Source organism: Tachyglossus aculeatus, chromosome 21, assembly GCF_015852505.1.
Source record: "Tachyglossus aculeatus isolate mTacAcu1 chromosome 21, mTacAcu1.pri, whole genome shotgun sequence".
In the NCBI taxonomy this organism is placed as follows: domain Eukaryota; kingdom Metazoa; phylum Chordata; class Mammalia; order Monotremata; family Tachyglossidae; genus Tachyglossus; species Tachyglossus aculeatus.
Window position 1 is genome coordinate 26,892,061 of NC_052086.1, and position 25,366 is coordinate 26,917,426.

Genomic DNA, 25,366 nt, shown 5'->3' on the forward strand with positions numbered 1-25,366 from the left:
TTCAGATCCTCAAGGTAGACAGTCGATTTAGACTGTGATTGGCTTTTGTTTAATCATGAACAATAAATGTAACCGTGAGGGCACCCTGCTGTTGCAGCCACAAATCTCTGGTTAACTGAGCTGATCCATTTGAGCGGAGGGAGAAGGACTTGAGGATCATCTGATACCTCTCCTTCTCCATACTACCGATGGCGCATCGAAGCCCGCACACACAAGCAGAGACTGAAAGCAGCACATAATACTGTTTAGTCCTTCCTCACGCAAAACATCTGAAATAATTCATTGAAGGTATCAAAAATATACCCTGTAGACCAATACATCATTTACAACTCTGCCTTTCCTTTCCACCACTGCTTCGGCTTCGGTGTACGAAAATCAGTCCAGTCTCTCCTCTCCTCCTCTGCAGCCGTGGGTGGCCCCAGGATCCGGCCCCTCTTCCACCTTCACCCCAAGGGTGTCTCTGCCCACTGCTCTTCCTTCTCCTGTTTGGCTGGTTCTCTGGTGCCTTCCCCATTCAGTCCTGGTGGTCAAATGACTCTCCTCTTAATCCTGAGGAGAGGGAAGGTGGCAGGGGTCAGCCCCATCAGCCCATGTGGGCCACATGGAGTGGCTGATGGTGGCAGCGCTGGAGGACAGTGGGTCAGCAGGACCGGTGCAGGGAAGAGGGGCTCGCTTGCGGGCCTCTGGGATCCACGGGTGAGGTTTCTTCCTGCCTCCGCGGAAGGAGTTAAATCGAGGGGGCGGCTGACCTGCCGGTCGACCTGCCAGTGAGGCGGGCCAGGGGACGGTGGGCAGGTTTCTCCCGTTTTGGGGACTGGCTGGGCCTGGCCCATGCGAGCAGAGACTGGACAGCAGCAGGAGTCCATTTCCCGGTGCCCCTGCCCAGTGTGCCCCCGGGAGTGCCCATGCGACCCACCCCCAATCTTTGTTTTCCCCCTCAAACGGGAGGAGGGCCTCGGGGCACCAGGTGACATCGCTGAGCAAATCGTCACCAGGCCTGGGTTAACTGCAGCTCTTGGAGCTTTCCAGGAACGGGAAGGAGAGAGGTGGGGAGAGAAAGGAGGCGAGGTGGGAAAGGATAGGGGAGAGGGGTCCTTCCCAGTCTCTTCTAACGGGCAGTGCCTGCCGATCAATCAGAGTGAAGCGCGGCAGGGGTGGCTCCCGGCAGCTGGGGCTCCTCTTCATGGCGGCGGGTGGTTGTTAAGGCTTTAGACTGAAGAGGGCAATGCCTTCCAGATGGCAGGGGGAGCGAGGCTCCTTCCCAGATCGGAGGGGCCCGGGGGCATCGGGGGAGGAGGGGCCGGGCGGGGGCACCCCCACACAGACCGTCGCTCTGCTGGCTCTCTCCACTGTGGCCGCTTCTGTCGCGTGATCCTCTCCTCTCCTGCCTCCCCTCCCCCAGTCCCAGGCTCCTTCACTCACTATCGGAGAGCGTCTCGTACTGCGAGCACAGCAGGGGCTTTGGCTCCTCATCCCAGGTGTGGTGCTGGCTGGCGGAGCTGCCCTGGGGCAGGACTGCGGGCGGGGGGGCTGTCACCACGCTGGTCGGAAGCCTCATGGTGAGGGGGTTGTACGGGAACGGCGTCGAACCTACAGGGGGGAGAAGGGAGATGAGTGGAAGCGCGTGAGGGGGCGGCGCATAACCTACAGCAGGGAGAAGGGAGATGAGCAGGAGCGTGTGAGGGGGCTGTGGGCATGCTGTCACAGGGAGCAGGATGAGCACTGACTGTCTGGGGCTACTTTTTGCCGATCACTGAGAAGGGGCTGCTCAAATGGACAAGGTTAGAGGCTGGAGGGGAGGTGGGCCAAGGGCACTGTTTGATGGACCCCAATCCAGCACCACTGGCTCTGTGGCCAGCTCTACCCTGGAGCCCCTGTCCCTGCTGGGGAGAGACAGAGATGCTCAGCTCTGTTTAGGCTACTCAGGGCGTGCTCACCGGAAGCAGGAGAATGGCTCAGATGACTTCGCCAGGTCCATTCTGGCTCTAGGATTCTCTTTAGTGTAGCCGAAGGATAGCCCCCGACTCAACCCAACCCCACCCACTAGTCCCCCACGGAGGAGTCTGAGGAATCCGAGGGGTCCCGAGGGACAGTTGCTATTTCCGGCTCCCACCAACCACCAGTGACCTGCAGAGGATGGCCTGTCTTCCCACACCCGGTTGGTCAGCGGCGTCCTCCGGTTACAGTCGCCTTCTGAGTGGACGGAGGAGACGGATGGCGGCCGTTCTCCCGAGGATAGGCCCGGCGCGGGGGACTTGGCCTTTCGACTATTGGGTCTCGCAGCCGTCTTTGGCTTCCCGCCGCCTCCTGCAGACACAGTGGTTTCTGGGTTTCAAACTGGGTCAGGTTGGAGCTTGAGAAAAACACACCGAGGAACAAGGAAGGGCGAGGGAGGACGGGAACCGTCTGCATACAGAGGTCTCCAAGCTAGCACCTTGTTCGGAATACTAATGGTCGGTGCTGTAGGCCGCAGCCCTGTCCTTCCCTGCCAACAGATGCCAAGGGCAGCACTTTTGCAAGTTGCCAGTTTAGACTGGGAAACCCCAGGAAGAGGAGGTGGGACGGGGAGGAACAGGCAATAGAGTTAGGGAAAGGAGCAAGGGTGTAGGCCTCTTGCACGCAAAGATTTCTTCTCCCACTCCCCAGGTCTCCGCCAAAGCTGCACGCAAAGCCCCAGGCCCCCGCTGCATTTGAACCCTATTTCCACCTAACCCCTTGGCTTTGAAGTCAGCACAGCTGTGTCCCTCAACCACTGCATGCTCTTTGTTTGAGGCTGTGAGGGGTCAGATGCCGCTAGCAGCCCTAGTCGGGCATGCACAGGGAGGACCACGTGGAGAGACCACCTCCTTCCCTCCTTCCCCCTCCCGCCCCAACAACTCTGTGCTGAGTGGGTGGTAGAGAGGCCCATGCTGGTCTGGCTGTAGGACAGTGGGCTCCGGGGTAGAGGCGGTGGGGCTGGCTCTATATTGGAGACAGGTTGGGCTCTGGATTCGGCCAGGAGATGGGAGAAAAACAAGGTTTCTCCCCAAAACTAATCAGGAAGGAGGGCCTTGGGAGCCTGGGCTTGTTACTTCCCACACCGAGAAAGCTGTGCGGGCCTGCTGCCTGGGTGTTCTGGGATCAGATCCTCCCATCGGCCCTGTTTAAACGGACCACGTGGCTAAGAGTACACAGCTCTCCCAATGCATCCTGAAATATGGAGATCCCAGTACCTGAAGGAGAGGGCTCATGGGTGGGGTGGGTCCTGGTACTTCCAGCTGCCTCAGGGCTAAGCCCCCAACTAGAGCACACCTGCACACCGCTCTGAGAGCAAGTCCTTTTGTGGAGCTCCAGAGCGATCCCTAAGTCAGACCCTGTTCCCTAACACTTCCTCTCCTGGGTCTCAGTTCAGTAAAGGCCATGGGAATTGGAGCAGATGGCCAGGGAAGCCCTAGTGAGGACAGGCAAGGCACTGAGCCTTCCACGGGTGGGCAGAGTTGTTGAGAGGCGAGACGGGGTGGAGCTCACAGAGGGACAAGTGTTGTGTGGCTACTTCTCTGGCAGGTTTTCCTCCCAGAGGGGAAGAATCAGCTGGCAGATCCTGAGCCCAGTCAGTCCCGAGGCCAAGCCCAAAGAAATCCAGCAGGGTTTGGGCTGAACTTTTTTTTTTTAAATGGTATTTGTTAGGTGCTTACTATGAGCCAGGGACCGTACTAAGTGCCGGGGTAGATACAAGCTAACCAGGTTGGACACAGTCCATGTCCCACATGGGGCTCTTAATCCCCATTTTACAGATTTGGTAACTAAGGTACAGAGAAGTTAAGTGACTTGCCCAAGGTCACACAGCAGACAAGTGATGGAGCCACTATTAGAACCGACTTGAGTTATACTCCAAAATCCACCCACCAAAATCACACCCAAATCCTGAGTGGCTCTTTTAAGGGATCAAAGGGACTTGAACCGTTCATTCAATCGTATTTACTAAGCACTTGCTGTGTGCAAAGCACTGTACTAAGTGCTTGGGAGAGTGCAATACAACAACGCAGTGCGTGCTGCAGTGCATTTTGGAAACTGGAGTTCCATCCATGAGTGGAAGCCATGAAATTCCGTGTCCCAGAGGACGCTGCAGTGGCCTCCACTGTCCTTGGACAATTACAGAAGGCCATCCAGGTCTACCTGAGGCAGATCTGACTTTTTGGGGGAGGAGGATATGGGGTTTGAGGGTGTAGGTCCTATGTACTGACACCTATCCACCCTATGGACACTTAAAGAGGTGTAGCGGCCCGTAGCTCGCCCCTGGGCTGCCTTGGGCTCAGAGCACCCTATTGGATAGACTTGAGGGAGAAAGAAACTGAGGTTGGGGAGGTCCAGAACCCAAATTTTCCAATATGTTTGGCCTGAGGCTTGGCTTGACATGGGCAAGGCTCTACTGCCGCTTTCCTGGCCTAACGGCTCCCGCTCTGTCCACTGCTCATTGCTCTGCCGTCTTTCCCCTTAGAGAAAGTCTTTCCTGTTTCAGGAGAAGGTCTTGGTGGGAAAAAACAGCTCTGCTGACCAGACTACTTGAGAAAGAAAGAGCAAACATGGGGGCCTCAGGGTTTTCAGGCTTGGCCTTTTCAAATTTTTGGATCGTGTCTTCAGCCACAGGAGGGGAAGAAGGGGTGGAGGGGGTGGCGGAGGGGGGCGGGCAGGGGTAGGGGGGAAGGAAGGGAAAGAAAAACCAAAAGGGAAAAAACAGCATTGTCAGTGTTTTAGAGAAAAGCAATAAGCACCTTCCAGACTACTTAAAGAAAAGAGAACAAAACCCAAAACAAAATGAGTTATCAGCATCAGATTAGCAAATTCAAAATAAATGAATCAAGCTCAAAGCCCAAAGGGGGAAAAAAAAAATCAAACGACAACAAAACAAAACAAAAAAACCCGAGGCATTAAGGACGTCAAGGAAAGGGCAAAGGTGGAAAGGGCTGCAGACCTGGCGAGGCGCGCGGGCGATCATTCCGTCCCTCAGCAGCAGTTATGGGCAGAGCAGCGGGCACGCTCGCACCGGCATTCAGAGGGTTAAAAGCATTGGCACTTAGAGGTGAGCGGTCTTCCCACTGATCATCATATTTACCCATTAGGGCCTTCCTAATAATCGCCTCCAACCCCATGTTGGTACTGGCGTGCTCCTGAACCGACTGGCTTCTACAACTGATAAGCCCTGGGAGATAGGAAAGGAGGAGAAGGGAGAGAGGAGGGGAACAAGGGAAAGAGAGAGTGGGGAGGGGCGAGGAAGGGATCCAAGTAAGAAGGAAGGTGGAGGGAGAGAAAAGAGATGAGGATGGAGGTGACAGGAGAGAGAGAGAGACACAGAGAGAGACAGGGAGAGAGAAAGAGATGGGGGGGAGAGAGAGAGAGAGAGACAGGGAGAGGAGAGGGAGGAAGAAGGGAAGAAACAAACAGTCAGCACATTCTTGCAAAGCAACAAACTTTTCTTTATCTTCTCCCATATCCCCACCTCCCGGCTCTGCAGTTTACCCCGATTCCTGAGGGTGGAGAGAGGGCCATGGAGATCCTCCCCGTGGTCTTGTTCTAGGCTCTCCCCACTGACATTCTTTCATTCATGCCCTCCTGGTTTTGTCACACAAAGGGTGGGACTTATGTCCCCCCACACCCAGAGCTGAGAGTGGGCTGGAGGAGGGGTTCTTAAGGGGCCGGGAAGTACTGATGGCGAGGGAGTGGAAATTGCAGAGGGATCTCTGCAACAAGGACCTATAATGCTCGCGTCAAGGCAGATGCTCAGGGGCTCTGAGGAGAGCCTACAGACAGAGAACGGACCAGTGACAGTGAGGGAAACACTAAGCCAGCCGTCCAACACTGCCTGGTGCCCAGAGGGTGGGTGGCTGACTCAGGGGTTGGTGTTGGGGGGGGTGGGGGTAGGGGGCATCTGGGAAGGCAATCCAGGCTCAACCTGGGCAGGGCTTGGACCCTCAAAGGCAAGTGGGGTTGGGGTTTTCAGGGGAATGAACTGCCGGGAAGACACCACAGGGCCTCCAGGAGAGGCTGCTTGGTTTCCGTTTGGGGAAGGCCACGCTAGCTTGGGGAAAAGCCTTCTGAGGCTCCCTAGCCCTAACCCAGGCCCCCCAACCCGCCCCTGGGGCGACCTGAGATGCTCTCTGGGCTGCTTCTGAAGGCCTCCAGGAAGGCGGGTGCCCCACACCTTGCCCTCCCACAGCTCTCTAACCCCTCTGAAGGGTCATTGGAGGGGTTCCTCAGCTCCTTCAGAGGTCTTCCCGCTCCCCTGCACCCAGCCATCAAACCACTTCCCCTTCTCTTTGCCACTTAGCAAGGCTAAGCCTCCCCGACACACTCCCGACTCAGTCCTCCCGTGCCCTCCGCCGGGGCTCCAACAACAACAATAACAACGATGGGAAATAGAATGCGGAGACCGAATGACGTATCTGTGAGTCATCGATAGCCATGCAGTTATGGTGCAGCATTCGCTCGGGGAGGGCAGGGAGGGGAAGGCTGGGGAGGGAGAGAGGGAGGGGAGGGCTGGGAAGGGAGGGAGGGAGGGAGGCAGGGCAGGGAAGGGGGAAGGAAGGCAGTCAATGGCACATCTTTGCCTCAGCCACACAACTGCACTCTACCTAACTCTAGTAAGTGAGAAGGGACAAAAAGGCAATAGGGTAAAAACAGCACAAAATGGCAGAGAGAGACCAGGGAGCAGGCCAGTGGCTCTGGCTTCGGCCAAACCTCAATCAACCAGAGGGTTCGGGTTCCGCGGCGGACAGCGCGGCCCCTTAAAGCTCCCCCCACCCTCCTCTCATTGGCTCCAGATCCCGAAGAACCAAGTGACCTGGTGCTCCCAGCTCCGGACCCCAGAAATGCCGGCCTGCAATGTTTCCTGCCGGAGACCGTTCTCGTTCTTGGGATTACCCGTGTTCGGTAAACCCAGATTCTGATGCTAAAGGGAGACAGGGTGAGGGGCCGGAGGCAGGGACAGGGGAAGGAGGTGAGATGAGAAGGTGCCTGCCTTCCACTTTGGAGTTCGCAGGCCATTCTGGTAGTGGAGGCAGTAATGATAATAATAATAATGATGGTATTTGTTAAGCGCTTACTATGTGCGAAGCACTGTTCTAAGCGCTGGGGAGGTTACAAGGTGATCAGGTTGTCCCACGGGGGGCTCACAGTCTTAATCCCCATTTTACAGATGAGGTAACTGAGGCCCAGAGAAGTGAAGTAACTTGCCCAAAGTCACACAGCTGACAGTTGGCAGAGCCGGGATTTGAACCCATGACCTCTGACTCCAAAGCCCGGGCTCTTTCCACTGAGACATGCTGCTTCTCACACAGTAGTAGAGATGGTGGCAATACAGGTGGTGGCAGTGGTGGGGAGGGAGATGGTTTTGGAGGTGGTGGCAGTGGCGGTGATGGCAGCGTAGGTGGTGGTGGTAGTAGTGGAGGAGGTGGCGGTGGAGACAGTGGAGGTGACGGAGGGAGTGGTAGGAATGTTGATAGTAGAGCTGGTGGAGGAGATGGTGGCAGGGGTGGTGGTGGTTGGGGTGGTAGCAGTTGGGGGGGAGTGCACAGCACAATGCTGGGGGAAGACCTTAGCTCACAATAACGACCAAGGCGGGACAGTTACCTGCACCGGTGATCGCCGGCATATTGAAGATCTCTGTCCCGGGCTGGCCGATATCTGGAGAAGGAACAGGGCGGGGCGGGGGCACAACAAAATGGAAGACAGTCAGATTTGAAGGCTCCTTTGGAAAAGCACGTGGAGCTGGGGTGGGTGGGGAAGGGAAAGGAGGGTCAAGTCAGGCTTCATATTAAACCAAGCTGGTACTGCCACAAGCCTCGGCAGCCAACAGCTGCACCGGGCCCCAGGATCTTCCTGGCTCCGGGAAGCCCTGCTGTCCTTCCTCTGTCAACAGTCCCACCCACCTCTCCAGCGGAGCAGACTGTGATCTGGCCACAATGCGTGCCTGCCTACATCCCAGCTCCGTTTCGGGAATGCAGTGCTTAGATCAGTGCTTTACACACACTAAGCATTTAACAAATATAATAATAATAATAACAAAAATAATAGCAACAATAATAACGATGGCATTTGTTAAGTGCTTACTATGCGCAAAGCACTGTTCTAAGCGCTGGGAGGAGACAAGGTGACCAGGTTGTCCCATGTGGGGCTCACAGTCTTAATCCCCATTTTACAGATGAGGTAACTGAGGATCAGAGAAGTTAAGTGACTTGCCCAAGGTCACAAAGCAGACATGTGGTGGAGCCGGGATTAGAACCTATGACCTCTGACTCCCAAGCCCGTGCTCTTTCCACTGAGCCACGCAGGCCCCCAGATTACACTCGATATACTCAAAGAGACCAGGACCTGGACAGGGTCCAGTGGGTTCCCAAATTATCGTTCAGTTCATAGTCTCTCTCTTTCTCTCTCTCCCTCCCTCCCTCCCTCCCTCCATCCTCCTCCCTCTGTCTCTCTCTCTTCCACTGCCTCCCAACCGGCTGAGGGAAGGCGCCCAGGGCTGGGGCCCCAACCCGGCTGGTCCTCTGAGGGCCCTGGAGAGTCTGAGTCAATATTTGTCCGCTTGGCAAGAGCTGTTGGCTTTGGGGTCCTTTTCTTAGGAAAACAGAGTTCTCTCATTCAGACCCATTTATAAAACCCATTGCTGAATGTTCTTCCACACCTGCAGGCAGACATTCAAACTCATATATCAGCCCCCCAGGACCCCCAGCCCTCCTCACCCACGTGCGTGCTCACCAACCCAGACAAACTCACGCACCCACAGACAGGTAAACCAGACAGCCGGTCCCTCCCTGCCAACCGACAAACTTGCGGATGTTTTTCAGGCCTGTGGGAGGGGCTGAGGGGGCCTAGGTTTGGGCTTCAGCCCGGATGGGGAAGTCAGGAGGTTGCTGTTGTCCAGGACTGTTTCCAGACAGAGGGACGGGCATCTGGTCACCCGACCCGGCCAGCTGAGGAAAAACTGGCTCAAACTACAGCAGTGCCCCCTGCCCACCATCTGTCCAGCCCAAGCCTGAATCATGGACCCTGCTCCCTAAAGGGTAGGACTGGCCAACCTGCCAGTGGGGGAAAGCACCCACCACCAGGAGAGGCCCGCAGAGACCGTATGAGGGAAGGAGGGCCGAGGGTCTGCCCGCGGGTTGCCCCTGCCGTTCGCCGCACCCCTTGGGGGGCAAAAGAGAAGCCCACTGCGCCTCCGAGGCTAGGCTCGATTAACTGGGGGCAGCACCAATGCCCCAACCCAAGCAGAACAGCGGCAGAGGGCAGAGGGATGGGATGAGAACCTAAGCTCTCCAAGGACTCCTTGGAGAACCCACCAGGCACGCTTTCTCTCCCCCACTAGCCCACAACCTCACCAGGGCGGAAAGGAGGTGGCCTCCCTTCCAGCCCCTCCCTGCAGAGAGAGAGAAGGGGAATGGGGGCAGCTCCCTCAGCAATCTGAGTCAGAGGGTAAAACGGGGCCCTGAAACTTGGCCAGAGACTCACATAGTTCCCTGGAAGTCGGGGAGATGTTGGGAGCAGAGGCTCAGTGCTGTCTTCCTAGTGGAAGCCTGAGCAGAAGGCTTGCCCAGGCCCGGGGAGATTACAAGGGGAATGCCGGGTCCTGACCCAAATAACCTTCTTGAGTGCCTGATGACCCAATGAATCAGGGCCCCCAGGCCGAGGACCTTGCCTCTTCAGTGCAGAGCAATGGCGCTTTAAATCCTCGCCAGCTGTGCCCTCCGGCTGCCCAGCTAGGCTCCCAGGGCCAATCCCCATCCACCCGCGGCCTGCTGTTCTGGGGGCCAGGAGAAGCTTACTGTACTCGGGCTCGTTCCGGTTGGTAGTGCTGAGTTTCTTAATGATCTCTTGCTTTTTGGACTTGACCATGGCCGAGGTGCTCTCCGTCAGCTTGCTGAAGAAGGCGGGAGGCTGGCTGTTGTTTCCCGGAGATTTGGACCCCATTCTGCAAAGGGAGGAATTGTCAGGGGTTGCGCCCTCAGGCTCTGCCTGCCCACAGCTGAGAAGGCGGCCTTCATGGTGCTGGCGTCCCTGCTAGGCACTGGGCTGTCTACACTGCAGACCAACTGAGCCAAATGCGTCGGGGGCGGGGGAGACAAGTGGAAGTGGGAGAGGGCGGAGAGGAAAGGGAAGAGGGAGGAGTGTGTGTGGGCGAGAGGGCGTGTGTGCTTGCATGCGCCACCTTAGATGCTGTCCCGACTAACCTCTCACTTCCCCACCCTATTCTTCCTCCTTTCTGTGTCATCTCTGCACTTGGGTCTGTACTGCTAAGCACTTTGATACTCACCTCATCCCGGCCCCACAGCACTTTTGCACATATCCTTATATCCTGTCACTTCCGCTCTCTGTTGTCTATTTGAATATCCGTCTCCCCAACTAGACTAGAAGCGCCTCGAGGTCAGGGGTCGTGTCCACCAACTCTGCTGTATTGTAGTACTCTCCCAAGTGCTTAGCAGGGTGGTCTGCACCTAGTAAGCACCCAGCATAGATCATTGATTGATAGATCGGTTGACTGACCTGGGGTGCAACAATGAGCGTGGGGGAGGTGCTGCAGGGACCACCTTTTTTGGAACCATTCCACCTCCCTCCCCACCATTGTGTGCCCCCATCCCTCGGCCCCAATCACCCCTCTGCCAACCACAGTTTCTTGGGCTGGGATCAAGTCTCTGGGGATCGGGACCTGCCCCGGCCTAGCCCAGCAATCAAAAGACCCAGAAAACCTGGTCGGCTGGGGCTCTGTGGGCTTTCCCCAGCTCTGCAGCTGGAGCGGGACAATGGGGCCAAATTTGTTGCCAAATTGTACTTTCCAAGCGCTTAGTAGAGTGCTCGGCACACAGTGAGTGCTCAATAAATACGATTGAATTCATTCATTTCATTCAATTGTATTTACTGAGCGCTTACTGTGTGCAGAGCACTGTACTAAGCGCTTGGGAAGTCCAAGTCGGCAACATATAGAGATGGTCCCTACTCAACAACGGACTCACAGTCTAGAAGGGGGAGACAGGCAACAAAACAAAACATGGGGACAGGTGTCAAGTGCCGAGCCATGAATGAAAGAATCGCGCCAGACCAGCCACGGCGAGACGAGACACAGAATCTGTCCCAGTGGGGATGCCCTATTGCTATATGTTATTTGCAAGTCGGCCTTCCCTGGTAGACTGCAAGCTCCTTGTGGACAGGGATCATGTCTACCAATTCTACTGTACTGCAGAGCTCTGCCCACAGTATGAGCTCAATAAATAGCATTGATTGACAGCCTGATTGCTCTTGTTGCACCTGCTCAGAACAGGAAAGAGATTCAGGTGACTGCAGAAAGTTAAGCCACGAGGAAGGAGCTCCTCTGGGCAGGTGACCTTTCCCTCTCTGGTCGGGTCATCCCCTTTGGGGCCGATCCTACCTTTGCTCCGCCTGCTCCCCTTCCCGGTACAGCATCGGATAGGCGGCACTTCGGGTGTGTTCGGCCTCCCCCATACCTTCTGGTGGGGAGATGGGCTCAATGCAGTCTTCTGTGGTGCCCACTGCTGAGGCTCTGCTCTGCTCTGGAGACCTGAGGAAATGGCAGGAAGGTGACCACGGTGGTCAGCGCTGGGCCCAGGGACCTGGGATCAAGGCTTTACCTGCTTCCATGGAGGAAGCAGCGTTTACCTGGGGAAGCCTGTTGGGCCAGGGGCATTCACAGGAGCCTGTAGTAATCATGGGGGCCAGGGCAGCCTAATGGGCTGGAAACAGCCACATGGGCCAGGGGCAGGCTTTTGGACTGGGGGCGGTCAAGCAAACCAGGGCAGCCTCATGGGCTGGGGTCGTGAGGGAGACCAGGGACAGCCTCATGGGTTAGGGGCGGCCAGGAAGTTGAGGGACAGCCTCATGGGCTATGGGTGTTCAAGTGGACCAGCGTCAGTCAGGAGGACCAGGAGCAGCCTCATGGACTAGGGGTGGCCAGGCGGACCAGAGGCAGCCTCATAGACTAGGGGCAGCCAGGTAGACCGGGGGCAACCAGGTGGACCAGGGGAACCCCCTTGGACTAGAGGTGGACAGGTGGACCAGGGGCAGCCTCTTGGGCTAGGGGCAGCCAGGAGGACCAAAGAAAGCCTTGTGGATGTGGCAGCCTCACTGCTCATTTTCCCAGACGGAGGCTGCTCAGAAGGATTGCCAGGGCCCAGGGAAATTACAAGGAGAAGCAAGCTGGATCCACATTGGCAAATTATCTACATGTTTAAGATGTAAACGTTCTCTTTGATCTCAGTGATAAGAACATTGTGGGGAAATGGAACATATTTATTTGGCCTGAAAAATTGCAGTGTGGCCTAGCAGAAAGAGCACAGGACTGGGACAAGAGAAACCAGGCTCAGATCCTACGTCTGCCACCAGTCTAACAAGTGAGGGTCACAGATGGAGGAAATTGAGGCACTAAGTGGATTTTAGGTCTGGACTCAAATCCACCTCAATTCAAGCCTGGGCCTCTGCCCAGAGCTGCCATGGGGCTGCCCACCCTCCGGCTGGCCTCCTTGGAGATTCAAGACCAAGGCAGCCAGAGTCATCAGGACCGACTGAACCCCGGGGGTTCGGGAGGTTCACCTTTTGCCTCCTTCGCTGTGCGGGGAGAGGCGGGGGCCTGAGCCATGGTCCTGTGGGGGGAGGTAGGCCTCGCCGGGGGTCCGGCGAAGGTCCAGCACGGGACAACTGGCCCCAGGGAAGGAGTAGAGCGGGGCCTGGAGGTGGGAGTTGAGTTGCTGTGGGTGGTGGCGGGTGTAGTCCTGGGTGATCACCTCCTGGGGACAGACAGAGATGCTGGTGGTTACCAGAGCCAGGCCAGGGAGCTATGGGGCCGGGGGTGCCGAGGGGGAGGGGGGTGAGGAGCCCTGCAGCCCTAGCATGCTCTCCTCTAGAGAGGGCCCAGGGAGAGCTTCCTGCTTCTAACGGAGTCTGTCCCAGATCCAACCCAACCAACAAACCAACCAACCAACCAACCCCAGTTTAAGGGAATTGGCTTTTCCTTTCCTGCCTTCTTCTCCTCCTACTCAGCTTCCAAAAGCCCAGAGCAAGGAAGGAATGGGGAGGCTGTTGTCTGGCCGAATACAACAGCACTTGATTCCAATAATTTGTTCATTTCAATTTGTAAGGGTCTCTTGCCAGCCTGCATGCAAATCTAGGTAAATGAGCCACTGCTCCAGATGACACAGGATCTGGTAGCTTGGGAGTGGCCACACTTGGGGAGTGGGGGGCCCTCAGAGTGACTAAGGCTCCCTCAGGCCCCATCCCAGGTGCAGCGAGGGGCTGGAGATCCAGTTTTATGCTCAGCGTGCTAGATTAAGCTTCCCTCCAGTCCCACCCAAATCTCCTCCCTCAAATTCACTGACCCATCCTGTCCAGAGGCAGGGGTATGGGGGGAAGGGTGAGGGAAAGAAAAGACTAGTTACGCTGATGTGCTGGGCTAAGGTGACCACCCGCTGGTGACCTTTGACACTGGCGGGGGATGTCAGCGGCTGGCTCGGGGACTGCTGGCCATCGGGGAGTGGCCGAAGACGCTGCAGGTGAGCGGCTTCAGTGAGCTTCAGTGGGCCTGTGCAGGGAAGAAAGTCCATCAGTCCTGGCCTGGGGCACCCCCTCCTCCATACACCACACGCACATGCAAGCATCATGGGGTAGTGGATAGAGCACAGGCCTGGGAATCAAAAGGACCTGGGTTCTTGGCCGGCTCTGTCACTTAACTGCTGTGTGATCTCGTCTGTGTCACTTCACTTCTTGTGGAACATGGACTATGTTCAACCTGATTGTCTTGTACCTACTTAGAACAGTCTCTGGCACATATTTAGCGCTTAACAAATACCATACCGAAAAAAAATCACAAAACCAACAAAATAACTCCACACACCCACACATCCCACTTCGTAGCCAGTGAGGGAGACTGTCAATCCCGCCTCAGAGCTGGGGAATCAATGCCCGGTCCTTGCCAGAGATACGAGCTTCAAGAGTGGGGAACATCTGTGAGATGATCATGTGGGAAGCAGAAGGGAGGGGAGCCCACCCCTGTGGGGAACTCCGTCCACGCACTTTGCCACTAGGGTGCTCGACCCCTTCACTCTGTGCTGGACATTCATTCATTCTCCATCTAACCCTCCACCTAAGCCTTCAGAGACCTCAGAGCTTCTACTGACTGACTAGTCTGGAGTCCGCATCCCATGGTCCTCCAATTCCCTCTCCCCCGCCAAGATGAAGGCCTCAAATACCACGAAGGGACTGACAGTGAGGAGCCCTAGAGATGTGAGGCTTCCTCTCTGTGGGTAAAATGGCTGCGGAGGGCCAGTGAGGGGGACCTTGAGTGGGGCCAATGGCAGAGGGCCCGGACACCTCCTCACCTTGTTGCTTTAATCGGAGGTCGGGGTCCCCGTGGCCCTTGTCCAGCCCTTCCAAGTGCTTCACTCCTTTGTCATGGATGATGCTGGGGGAGTTCACGGGGCTGATGGCCTCTATGCCGTCCGGGCTGTAGCCACCGTGGTAACCTAGGAAATGGCCGAGGAGGGTGTTGGTTCAGACATCTCTGCCTCCCCATGGGTCACCTCACACAGGGCCCTGGGGCCTGTGGACTCGGTGCCAGATAGAGCAGGACTGGCCTCTGGGAGAACTGAAAGTTCTGCCCCAGTAGGGGCAGGTCAACCTGAGCCTGGGAGGCCTTACTCCCTAGGGGCCAGCTACATTTGGGGCCTCTGTTGTGGTCACGGGCAGGAGATGGTGAGAATCAATGGTAGAGGCAGAGGAATAGTTCAGGGAGCAATGGCCCTAAAATCCCTTCCTCCTCCTCCTCCAGCCCTACTTTGGAGAGTTTCAGGCCCCTGGAGGTGAGAGTGAGGATGGGAGAGTCCCAAAGGTAGGGGAAAGGAGGAGGAGGGAGTGAGGTGATGAGGACAGGCGAGTGTTATGAAGAATGGTCAACTCGAAGAACACCCCCCACTTCCCACTCTCCCCTTCCCTCCCCCAGCCCAACTGTCGGAGGTCTGGGACCCGGACACATTGACCGGGCAGAGTTGGTGGATTTGCTTCAATCACAGACAGAGGATGGAAGGTGGAGATGCCATTTCTGTGCTTGTGCTGTGGCCTGTATTAAAGGTTGTGGTGTGGGGGACTGCGTAGGAGTCTTCACCTCTTCTGTTCCTCAGGACAGCTCTGCTCTCATCCATTCTGCTTTGGGGACCTTGATCCCAAAATTTCTAAGTTGGGCCAGGAAGTGTGTGACCTGGTCACAGGCAGCTGGGGCAGCCCTGCGAGTTCTCCAGACTCTGTCACCTTCCCATTCTCGGATGACACTTAGTATGCCATTTTGTCTGGAGGGGAGGGGATGGAGACAGCTGCCCTCCATGGACACGTTCCCTCGGGTCATCTTGTTTAGACATTCACCCCCTCGAGATGGTAATGTGAGAGCCAATGTGAGCCAGCACCAAAAAAGGAGGGGGAGGGAAGAGAAGTCACCTCCTCTGGATTGGACCTTCCACGTCCACTAGATCAACTGACATTGTGGGAGTCCCAGAAGAGGAGGAGAGAAAAAGGGCAAGAAGGGAAAGGAAAATAGTTATGAGGCCACTCTCTCTCCATGTCTGCAGATCTGATCCCCACCCTGGCCTATCTTCCTAGGAGCCCTTTAATACAGACCACATCTGGATTCGCTCTTCAGGTGTCAACTGGAAGGCTAAGGGGGTTAGTTTGGGGACATGGGTTTTTTCCAAGCCATTTATTCTGAACTTCTCCACACTAAAAATTCCACCAGACTGGCAAAGCAAGAATTGGCACCAAAAAAAAAAAAAAAAAAGAAAAGAAAAGCCTAGGCGGACTGGAAGCAGAAATCTTCAAGATCCCTTTACAAAAAAATAAGATTTCCAAAAGGAGAAAGACAAGGGGTTGGAGGGATGGGAAAGGCAAAATAGAAAATAGGAAAATAGGCAAACAGTGAGATTCCCAAAATCAGGAAGCCAAAGTAAGCCAATCACCAGACGTGCAATTAAAAACAGAAAAAAATTAAAGTGAAAAAAGAAAAATATGGAAAAATAAATAGATCTTTTGAGGCCACAAAACTGGACCTCAGGGTCCTGCCCGCCCGCAAATGTCTTACCATCGCTAGCGGAGTCGTTACTTAGCGAGCCTCTTTCTCGCTTCCCCTTATCGCAAGAAATTTGACGCATGATAACTGCGTCTATGAAGGTGGCCGCTGTCATGGTGGTCTTACCCAGTACTCGGAGCTCCAGTTCCTGCACGGAAAAGGGTTTACTTTGACTCTTTTCTCTGTGCTGGTCATGAGCCCCGGCCAGGTGTGGCTGCTCTGCCGGCAGGTGGGACGTGTGGCCTTTTCCCTGTCCTCGGCCAGGCGGGTGAGCGGAGCCAGAACCTGAGGCGGCGGCGGCGGACCGGGACTCTGGAGCTTTGCCAGGCGATGAGGACCGGTCGAGGCCCGACCGTCCTGGCAGCTTGGAGCCGAACAGGTGGTTGTCCGTTCGGGAGTCTCGGCCCCGCGAGGCCTCCTTCTGCAGAATGGCGGGGTCCATCAGGCCGGGGTAGGGGTCCAGACCGCCGAGAGGGCACGTGGGAGTGGGTGGGAACCCGCTGGACCGGACTGGCGACGTGGTGGAGGAGGAGGACGATCTGCAGAGAACAGGTAGGGAGGGCATTAAACCCGCCTTCCGCTCCCGCCCTCCTCCCCCTCCCCCTCTTCCTTCTCCCTCTCCGCAAGCCCCAGGCTGGGCAGAGTGGGCCAGGGGATCCAAGCTTTCCTTTCGATGGAGTCAAGGGACTAAAGGACACTGGGGCCAAAACTCAGGCCGTCAAGCAGACCCGTGGGCCCTCTGGTGGGTCTGGCGACCCCACACCCTGAATGGCCAGCTTCTCCTGGGCAGTGACCCAAGGGTTCCTGGGACTCTTTCCCAGGGCTGAGTCCTGGCTGATGCTGGTCCTGAGTGGCGACCCACTGGACCACCCTTCCAGGTCCCCCCGACGTCGGTAGCCCCCGCTGCCTACCGCAGGACGGATGGGGTGAGGCTATCGACGGAGGAGATGATGCCCTTCATGCCGGTGTTGTGCAGCACGCTGGGCCGCTGCTGGACGTTCTCCTGGGTCCGCGGGGATATGGGCGAGTGCTGGTGGCTGTGGGAATGGGAGGACGGGCGAGTGCTGCTCGGCTCCGTACCTGAGGGCAAACCGGCCAGTGTCAGGATGGGCCAGCCCTCCTGAGGTTCGGATGTTCCTCTTTCAAAGGGATGAATGCCAACCGGTTTTGGTCATCTTCAGCCTATGCCCAGGATGCCCTAGTGGCCCGGGCCCCCAAAATCCCTAGGTTCACATGCCAGCCATCCCCCAAGCACATATGCCAACCTTTCATTAGTACCCCCAGGTCGCTGGCTGGGGGAAAGCGCTGGGCCTGACTGGCTCCCAGATGCCACCGTGCTGTGTAGCCTGGCTTCTAGACACAACTCAGTTTGCCGAAGCCTGTAGTGCTAGCTTGCCTGCTCCCAGGGCCCCAGGGCCCCTTCTCTCCCAGAGCTGCTCCCCTCTTTTCCCTTCCCCTCCTCCTGCCAAACCATGCCCTCAGACCATGGTTCTGGGATGGGCTTGGAAGGGGAAGAGCAGGCATGTGAGGATGAGGTGGGAGGTTGGGGGAGGAGTCTCGGCACTGTGAGGCAAGGCGTGACAGTCTAGAACCCTGAGGAGTAAGCCATAGCTTTACCCTCCAGGACAGGATGGGGAGGTCGGCGCTTTTAGTTTTAGGGTCAGTCTGCAGGACCACCAGTGGGCCTTACAGTGCCCCTTCCTGTTCTCATGCCCCCACCCTCCCATCCTACTGCAGTTCAAGCCACCCTCCGCCTGGCACTGACCCACCCGTTTCCTCACGAATGGCACAAAGTGTCACTTATTCATCCCCCGCTTCTCCCTCCCTGGGAAATCACAGTGAGTGCTGTAACAATGCCGACTATATAATAATGATAATAATAATGATGGTATTTGTTAAGCGCTTACTATGTGCCAAGCACTGTTCTAAGCACTGGGGGGTGGGGGTACAAGGTAATCAGGTTGTCCCACGTGGGGCTCAAAGTTTTAATCCCTATTTTACTGATGAGGGAACTGAGGCACAGAGAAGTTAAGTGGCTTGCCCAAAGTCACACAGCTGACAAGCGGCGGAGTCGGGATTAGAGCCCACGACCTCTGACTCCCAAGCCCGGGCTCTTTCCACTGAGCCACGCTGCTTCTGGGTTGCCTTTTGATTTAAAGCGGTCAGCTCCCCGAGGGCAGGGATCAGTCCTGATAGCTAACGAATACCCGGTACCGGGCTATGACTCTGTGGGACCATCCTTAAAGTTCTTGGTGACCGATCGAGCAGCTGACTGACTGACTCATGGAGAAATGCAACGATGAGGCGCAGTGGAGGGAAAGTGAAGAGGCAAGGCTGGGGAGGGCAGCCCCTTAATCCCTCTGGATCAAAATCAAGGGGAGCAGGATGAACGCTGGTCCCTAGCTCTCACATGGCAGGACCGAGTGGACGTCCCTGCTCCTGGATTGGTGGCCCTGTCCTACCTGGCCTCCAGATGGGGGCATGCTCCACGGTGGTGGCTGCAGCCAGCATGGATTTCTCCCGGTCCCGTTCCCGTTCACGCTCCCGCTCTGAGGACGAGGGGCCTGCTGGCTTGGTCACATGAGCAGGGCCTCCTGGGAGTAGAGGGGACAGGTCAGACCCCGCTCCCCACCTCCACCCCCCACCCCTTCACCCCTGCCTTGGTCTTCTCATAGAAACAGTGACCAAGGTCCGTGACACCTTCCCCAGGGATGGTTTGCTCTTCCTGGATACAGCGGAGGGCACTGAAGGCCCAGAGATGGCAAGTCATTTACTCAAGGTCACACAGCAGGCTGACAGCAGAGCTGGGACTGGAGCCCGGGCCTCCTGGCCCTCAGGCCAAGGGCCCCTCTCTTAAGGACAGGTGGGCAGGAACCACGATGTGTGTCAGGGGGGTATGGCAGGGGACTCTTAGTGACTCAATAGTGACAATCTCTAGGGCCAGAGTGATCAAGTATCCCCTACTTCTCCCACCTGGCAGCAGAGATTCTGCCCTTATTTTTGGGGATGCCCCTGGCTGCCCCGTTAACGGTACTCCCTCCTCCCTACTCCCAAAGATTGGGTTTCTGTGCCAAGAAGATGGGGGACAGTACCTGGGGAGAGCGGGGAGCTGCTGTGCCGGCTGCTGAAAGGCTGGGGGGCACCGGGGATGTAGGTAAGGCGGTCTATGGAGCCAGCAGGGGTGCCCGGAGCCGGTGGCACCAGTACAGGCAAGTGGGGCACTTGGGACAGGTCGATGATACCTGCACAGGGACAAAGCCGAGAGTGGAGATGGCCACAGGGATCAGTGCCAGCAGCCCTGAGGTCCCTCAGCCCGGTCATCTGCAGGGGAAGGAAAAAACGTGGAGGGATGGAAGGGTGGAGGGATGAAAGGGTGGAGGGATGAAAGGGCTTCTCTTGTACTTTGGGAACCCGGCTCCTGGTCACCAGGCTTCGATCTAATGCTCCTCCACTTGCCAACATGATGAGGTCTCATATTAATAATTAATTCATTGTGGTACTTGTTAAGTGCTTACTATGTGCCAGGCACTGTACTAAATGCTGGGGTGGCTACAAGCAAATGGGGTGAGACATGGTCCCTGTCCCACATGGGGCTCAGAATCTTAATTCCCACTTTGCAGATGAGGTATCGGAGACACAGAGAAGTTAAGTGACTTGCCCAAAGTCACACAGCAGGCAAGTGGGATCAGAACCCAGCTTCTGTTGGCAGATGTAGCACTGGGGGTGCTGGGAGCCAGCCTGGATTCAATACGCTGAACCTCAGAGGCCCCCGCCACCCCGCTACCTCTTCTTGCCACTCCACCCCACCCCCCTCATGGCCCCGGACACTTCCAATTTCAGTACCCAGCCTCCTTGGTCCCAAACAGGAGCCCTGGGAGAGCATCTGAGGCCACCCATTACAAAGACCACACGCCACCTGGACTGCTTTCCTTTAGCACTGCGCCATCAGCTTGGGCTGGCACCCCAACCATCCTTTCCCAGGGACTGGATTTCTCTCGAGGTGGCCCCACCTGCCCTCCCCGGCCTTGTCAATGGGCCCGCCTAACCAAGCACCGTCCGGGTGGCATCGCTCGGCCCCCACCCTCCCTCGGTCCGTCCGTCCCCGTCCACCCGCCTGCCCATCTACCTCGCGGTCCAGCTGCATAGTTGAGCGCCAGGGAGGGTTCACGGGGGGAGAGGCCGCGGAGCATGTCGGCGCGCTGGGCCATGGCGGTGGCGGCGGCGGCATTGTGGTGCATCTGCTGCGAGGTGATGTAGTCGTTGATGATGGTCTGCCGGTTCTCCATGGCTGTGGCATCGGGGTAGCCCCGGATGAGGTACGGGGGGTACAGGTGTGGGTAGGTGGGGTTAGGAGCCAGGTGGCGAGGTAAGTAGTAAGCAGCAGTAGCTGGGAAAGGGAATGGAAAGGTAGGGTCATCTCACAGCTGGGAAGAGGAGGAAGAGGAGGAGATGGTGGCTGGGATAGATGCAAGCTGGCTACCCACTGGGCCACTGGAAGGGAAAATGGGGTTGCCAGCCAGGAGGCTGGGTTGTCCCAGCTGCAAACTGTGCCCACACCAGGCCAAGCAAGGTCAGGCCAGGGCGGAGGGAGGGCTGGCAGCCTCAGCCTCAGAGTGGGGCTTCTGGACAGTCCCGAGGGGAAGACACGAGCTCTGAAGCTGTTGGGCTGGAGTTCCCGGCCCACCTTACTGTGCCCACCAGCTCCATCCTATCTCCTTCACACAGATGAGGCAGACGTTGGGAAAGAGGTAGAGGTTGCCCAACTTCTCCTCCTTCGGCCCCACAAACCCCCACCGCCTTCCCCTAGCTTGAGCCAAAAGTCACTGGCTCAACTCCAGGCAGGACTGTGTCTCCACCTCCCCACTGCGATGGAGCCCAACTGATTTCTAAAGCTCTCCAGCAATGGATCTCCCAGATCCAGAGAAGCAGCATGGCATAATGGATAGAGCCTGGGAGTCAGAAGATCGTGGGTTCTAAATCCCAGCTCCATCACTTGTCTGCTGTGTGACCTTGGGCAAGTTACTTTACTTCTCTTTACCTCAGTTACCTCATCCGTGAAATGGGGGTTGAGACTGTGAGCCCCAAATGGGACAGGGACTGTGCCCAACCTGATTTGCTTGGATCTACCCCGGCGCTTAGTACAGTGCCTTGCACATAGTAAACACTTAACAAATACCCTAATTCTTATTATCTACCCTCCTTCCCTTCCAACAAACTTGCAGCCCATTTCCTCTCTTCTTGCTTGTTCCTTCATATTTCTTTGGCCGCTGGAAGCCCACCATTAAGTAATCCTGTATCCTCCCGAGTCCGGAATACTCTGGGGCATCACTGAGAGGAGCTAAATCCCCCCAACCGTGAGCACTCCACTTTAGAGAGAATGGCTGTGTCGTGCTGGTGCCCGTCCCCCTTGCTCCTGCGGAAGGGGAGATCAGCCCGGGCTCCATCAGCTAGGGGACCACAACTCCCGGCACTCCGCAGGAAGAACTGCCCATGGGCAAATGTGCTGAGTGGGTGGCACACCAGCCCCCCACTGACTCCTTCTGGATCGGAGGGGACCCAAACCAGGCGCCGGACCGGGGCAGGGAGCAGAGGTGGCGAGGTTAGGCTGTATCGAAGGAGACATTCAGTTTGTGTCGGAGAGATTGGAGGAATACCTGCATCCAGGTGAATCCCCCGAGGGATGGACGTGGGGTCGAAGGCCAATGGAATGTGTCCCCGATACAGGTCCACGCCGCCGACCCCTCGGAGCAAGTGTTCGTAAGGTGACATGGTGTGGTGGTGGTGGTCTGGTACCGTCGGGTGAGGAGACTTGGAGTTGGCGATCTCCCGAGGTGCGGAGCCCACCTTTCTCTCCTGTGAGCTTCCTTTGCTGGATGAGAGGCTGCCTGAAACCAAGTGGGAGCAGGGTCAGCCTGGGGAGTGAATCCCATCAACTGGGCTTCCCTCTGCTCCGGATGAGAGGCGGCAGCTTGGTTTAGGTGGCAAGAGCCCGGGCTTGGGAGTCAGAGGTTGTGGGTTCTAATCCCAGCTCCACCACTTGTCAGCTGTGTGAATTTCAGCAAGTCACTTTACTCTGGGCCTCAGTTAACTCATCTGGAAAACGGGGATGAAGACTGAGCACCACGTGGGTCAACCTGATAACCCTGTATCTACCCCAGCGCTGAGAACAGTGCTTGGCACACAGTAAGCACCTAATAGATCTGATTATTATTATTGAGGACTGGGGTAACATGGTCTTAACATTTTCGTAGAAAAGTGATCCAGGAAGCAGAGTCAAGTTAGACTGGAGTGGGGAAAAACAGGAGGCAGGGAGGTCAGCAAAGAGGGTGATACAGTAATAAAGTCAGGATAAAATAAGTGGTGATCTAATCCCAGCTCCGCCACTTGCCTGCTGGGACACCTTAGACAAGGCACTTAACTTCTCTGAGGAGATCAGTCTCCTCATCTGTAAAATGGGGATTCAATACCAGTCCCCCATTTCCCTTAGACTGGGAGCCCCATGTGGGACAGGGATGGCACCACAGGCAGGAGCAGAGCTGAATGGGACAGGGCAATGGCACTCTAGGGTCTCCTCTGGCAGATGGCCATTACCTTCCTGCTGCCGAGGGGTGGATTCCCGTGTGGACACTGGCGAGCCACGGGCCAGGTGGCTGCTGAAGGCCGCCCCGTGAGCTGCCTGGTGGTCCTCGTAGGCCAGGGGGCTCTGGCGGGGCTTCCCCAACTCAGGGACGATCACAGGTGCACCCCGGGTGATGGAGCCTCCAGAGCCGGCGACGGAGCCGGCCCGGCCCTTGAGGCTCTCTTCGTAGCAGGCACGTTCCAGGCTCCTGGGATCTTGCATGGCATCCAGCGGGTGCACCGGGTGGAACGTCCTCCCTGGGCTGCCGATGATGGAGCGGACATCGTGCTTCTTGGCCCCTCCTGACGAGGAGCTGCTGTCGTACTTCAGCGGGGTTCCCTGGGGAGCAGATGGATAGAGGGGAGGGGAGAGATGGGAAGAGCAACCTCCAGAAGATCATCATCATCAATCGTATTTATTGAGCGCTTACTATGTGCAGAGCACTGTTTCAGATGCTTGCCCAGGATGGCCCAGTGGGGTTCCAGCCACTCTTAGTGAGCACAATTCTCCCCATGGTTGGGGAAGGAGGCTGGAAGATCAGCTCTGTGGGACTACAGGGGGCACAGGTGGATGCAACAAAGCCCCCTCCCCACTCTGTTCTAACTGACATCAGCTCACTTGGTCTGCTAAACGGGGAAGAATATGGAGCTGTGATTTAGGTCACAATCCAACCCAGGGTCCAGAACGCAGCCTGGCTGGCAGACCTGGGGGAGACTAATCCATGGGCATACTGCCCGCTGTCAGGAGGGCTTCCAGCTTCTCACCGCTCAGACCCACCCGCCTTTCCTTGCATCGAGCCCCCATGGCCTTCCGGACCTGGATCCTGCCAGAAGGGCTTACTGTGGCTTCTGTGTAGCAGCCTGCAGAGCTTGGATTTAAGCCTTTTCAAAAGCCACGCCTCCTTCTCATCTCCTGATTTTTCAGCTTTCCCAAGCCTTCGGTTGGGCTGGGGGCTGACAGCAAACAGCAGAGAGACTTGGCTCTAAGTCTCTCTAAACTGGCTTCCAGACAGATCCAAGCCCCCGAGCAATCCTCCGAAAGGCTTCATCGATCAGCTACCCCGCCACCCTACACGGCACGCAGGCTGCAGGGTGGGTCAAACCCCCATAAGAGACAAAAGCCCGCCTGCCAGGCCGCTGTCCTAGGTTGACCTGAGGTCCCAGCTCCCATCTACCTGTGTGATGGAGCCTTCCTTCAGGGCCCTGGCCATGGAGAGGTCAGGTGTGTGACGCAGTTCCTCCCTGGGGATCTCGTGGATCGAGCGGCCCGCCTCCTTCACTGTGGCCACCAGGCCCTCGTGCCCCGCCTTCATCTTCAGCGGGGCGAGCCCCTCCAGGGGCCGCACCTTGTAGGTGTCCACCAGGTCCCGGGGTGGAGTGCTTTCACGCTTGAGCTGTTTCGCCTCCCTTCGCAGGTAGTCCTCGTGAGCCTCCACGTAGGACCGAGGGATTCCTGCACGACAAGAAACGGGCTTGACCCCAGGCCTGCACTCCCAGCCCCACCTCGCCCAGTCCTGGGGTCAGAGTCTGGTGCTGGGGTCAGGCCCTGCTGACCCACTCTCACATGGATGCCCTGGGAAGACAGTATGGTCCACTCGCTCCTTCTCTCCCCGGGCAAGCAAGGGGGTCACGGCTCCCGAGGCGGAGGGCTCTGACTCCATGGCTTGGGGCAGAGCACAGACTCTGAGCTCCATGGTGGGAAGCTGAGCAACAGCTTTGGATAAGGGAGGCTCAATGGTCTCAAGGGAGCTGGAGGGATGTGGGGAGAGCGACTGACCAGTTTGTGGCCCACGGGTCCTGCCGGAATCTCCAAGCCCAAATGGAGATGGGTTCAAGCCTCCCAGCTGCAGACAGTACCTGAATGGCCCCAGGGCTCAGATCTGATCACTATTCCAGCTGAAGAGATGCTCATGCCAACACCCCACTGTGAGGCCTCTCGTTTGTCTTTCCTTCGCTCCCGCCAGATCCCTGGCTGGCTCCACAATGAGAACACGTGTGTGTGGGTGTGTGTTCGTGCGCGTGTGCATCTATCTGTATGAATTCATGAGAAAGAGTATGTGTGCATGGGTGGGTTAGCTTTGTGGACAAGTATGAATGAGAAGGCTTGTGCCTTTGTGCGTCTGTGTGTCTGTGCATGTGTGGTGGGGTCTTGATCCAAATGAATGGCCGGAAGACGGCAAGAGAATCAAGGTAGCCCAGTTGCCTTCCGTTCCGGAAAGGCAAGGGGACTGAGAAGGCGCCTGGGTTAGGGTCCGGTCCATCCCGGGCAAGCCTCAGGAGGAACACCCGGCTGCGGATCTGGGCTCAAGAAGCAGCCCTGCAGGGGCGACGGTGATCAGGATACCTTGGGTGATGGAGCCCCGGATGTGATGCTGCTCCTTGATGTGGTGGGGACTGTGGCGCTCTGCTGGGATGGCTCGGCCCATGAGACCTGGGGCAGGCACAGAACCAAGGTCAGATTGGCCGGCTGCCGGGTGCCCTGGAGAACTGCGCTTCCTGGAAGGAGCTGGGAGCTCTGAGGCTCTTGGGTTCCCCAAAACCTCTGAACATTCTGGGTCCCAGTCCCCTCCTGCCCGTCCCAGGTCCCGATCATCCTGGTAAATTTTCCCCAGTGTGAACACTCCCCCTCTCAAATCATCCCGACCTGTGACCCACTCACTC

At 56.9% G+C, this 25,366-nt stretch overlaps 1 protein-coding gene across 1 annotated transcript in view; it reads right to left on the reverse strand.

Moving 5' to 3' along the window:
- Nucleotides 1–1,022: 1,022 nt before the first annotated feature.
- The window catches only part of NCOR2 (nuclear receptor corepressor 2), a 443,860-nt gene continuing 419,516 nt past the window's right edge, over nucleotides 1,023–25,366 (reverse strand). The window contains exons 31-48 of the mRNA XM_038762437.1: nucleotides 25,050–25,136; nucleotides 23,881–24,158; nucleotides 22,679–23,045; nucleotides 21,742–21,972; nucleotides 20,214–20,474; nucleotides 19,180–19,329; nucleotides 18,550–18,681; nucleotides 16,999–17,167; nucleotides 16,214–16,626; nucleotides 14,355–14,498; nucleotides 13,416–13,558; nucleotides 12,574–12,767; nucleotides 11,396–11,545; nucleotides 9,798–9,943; nucleotides 7,606–7,659; nucleotides 4,952–5,179; nucleotides 2,128–2,307; nucleotides 1,023–1,590 (exon numbers count right to left, since the gene is read on the reverse strand). Of these exons, the coding sequence (XP_038618365.1) occupies nucleotides 1,415–1,590; nucleotides 2,128–2,307; nucleotides 4,952–5,179; nucleotides 7,606–7,659; nucleotides 9,798–9,943; nucleotides 11,396–11,545; nucleotides 12,574–12,767; nucleotides 13,416–13,558; nucleotides 14,355–14,498; nucleotides 16,214–16,626; nucleotides 16,999–17,167; nucleotides 18,550–18,681; nucleotides 19,180–19,329; nucleotides 20,214–20,474; nucleotides 21,742–21,972; nucleotides 22,679–23,045; nucleotides 23,881–24,158; nucleotides 25,050–25,136 (3,503 nt within the window). The 3' untranslated portion in view covers nucleotides 1,023–1,414. The remainder of the gene's footprint in view (nucleotides 1,591–2,127; nucleotides 2,308–4,951; nucleotides 5,180–7,605; nucleotides 7,660–9,797; nucleotides 9,944–11,395; nucleotides 11,546–12,573; nucleotides 12,768–13,415; nucleotides 13,559–14,354; nucleotides 14,499–16,213; nucleotides 16,627–16,998; nucleotides 17,168–18,549; nucleotides 18,682–19,179; nucleotides 19,330–20,213; nucleotides 20,475–21,741; nucleotides 21,973–22,678; nucleotides 23,046–23,880; nucleotides 24,159–25,049; nucleotides 25,137–25,366) is intronic.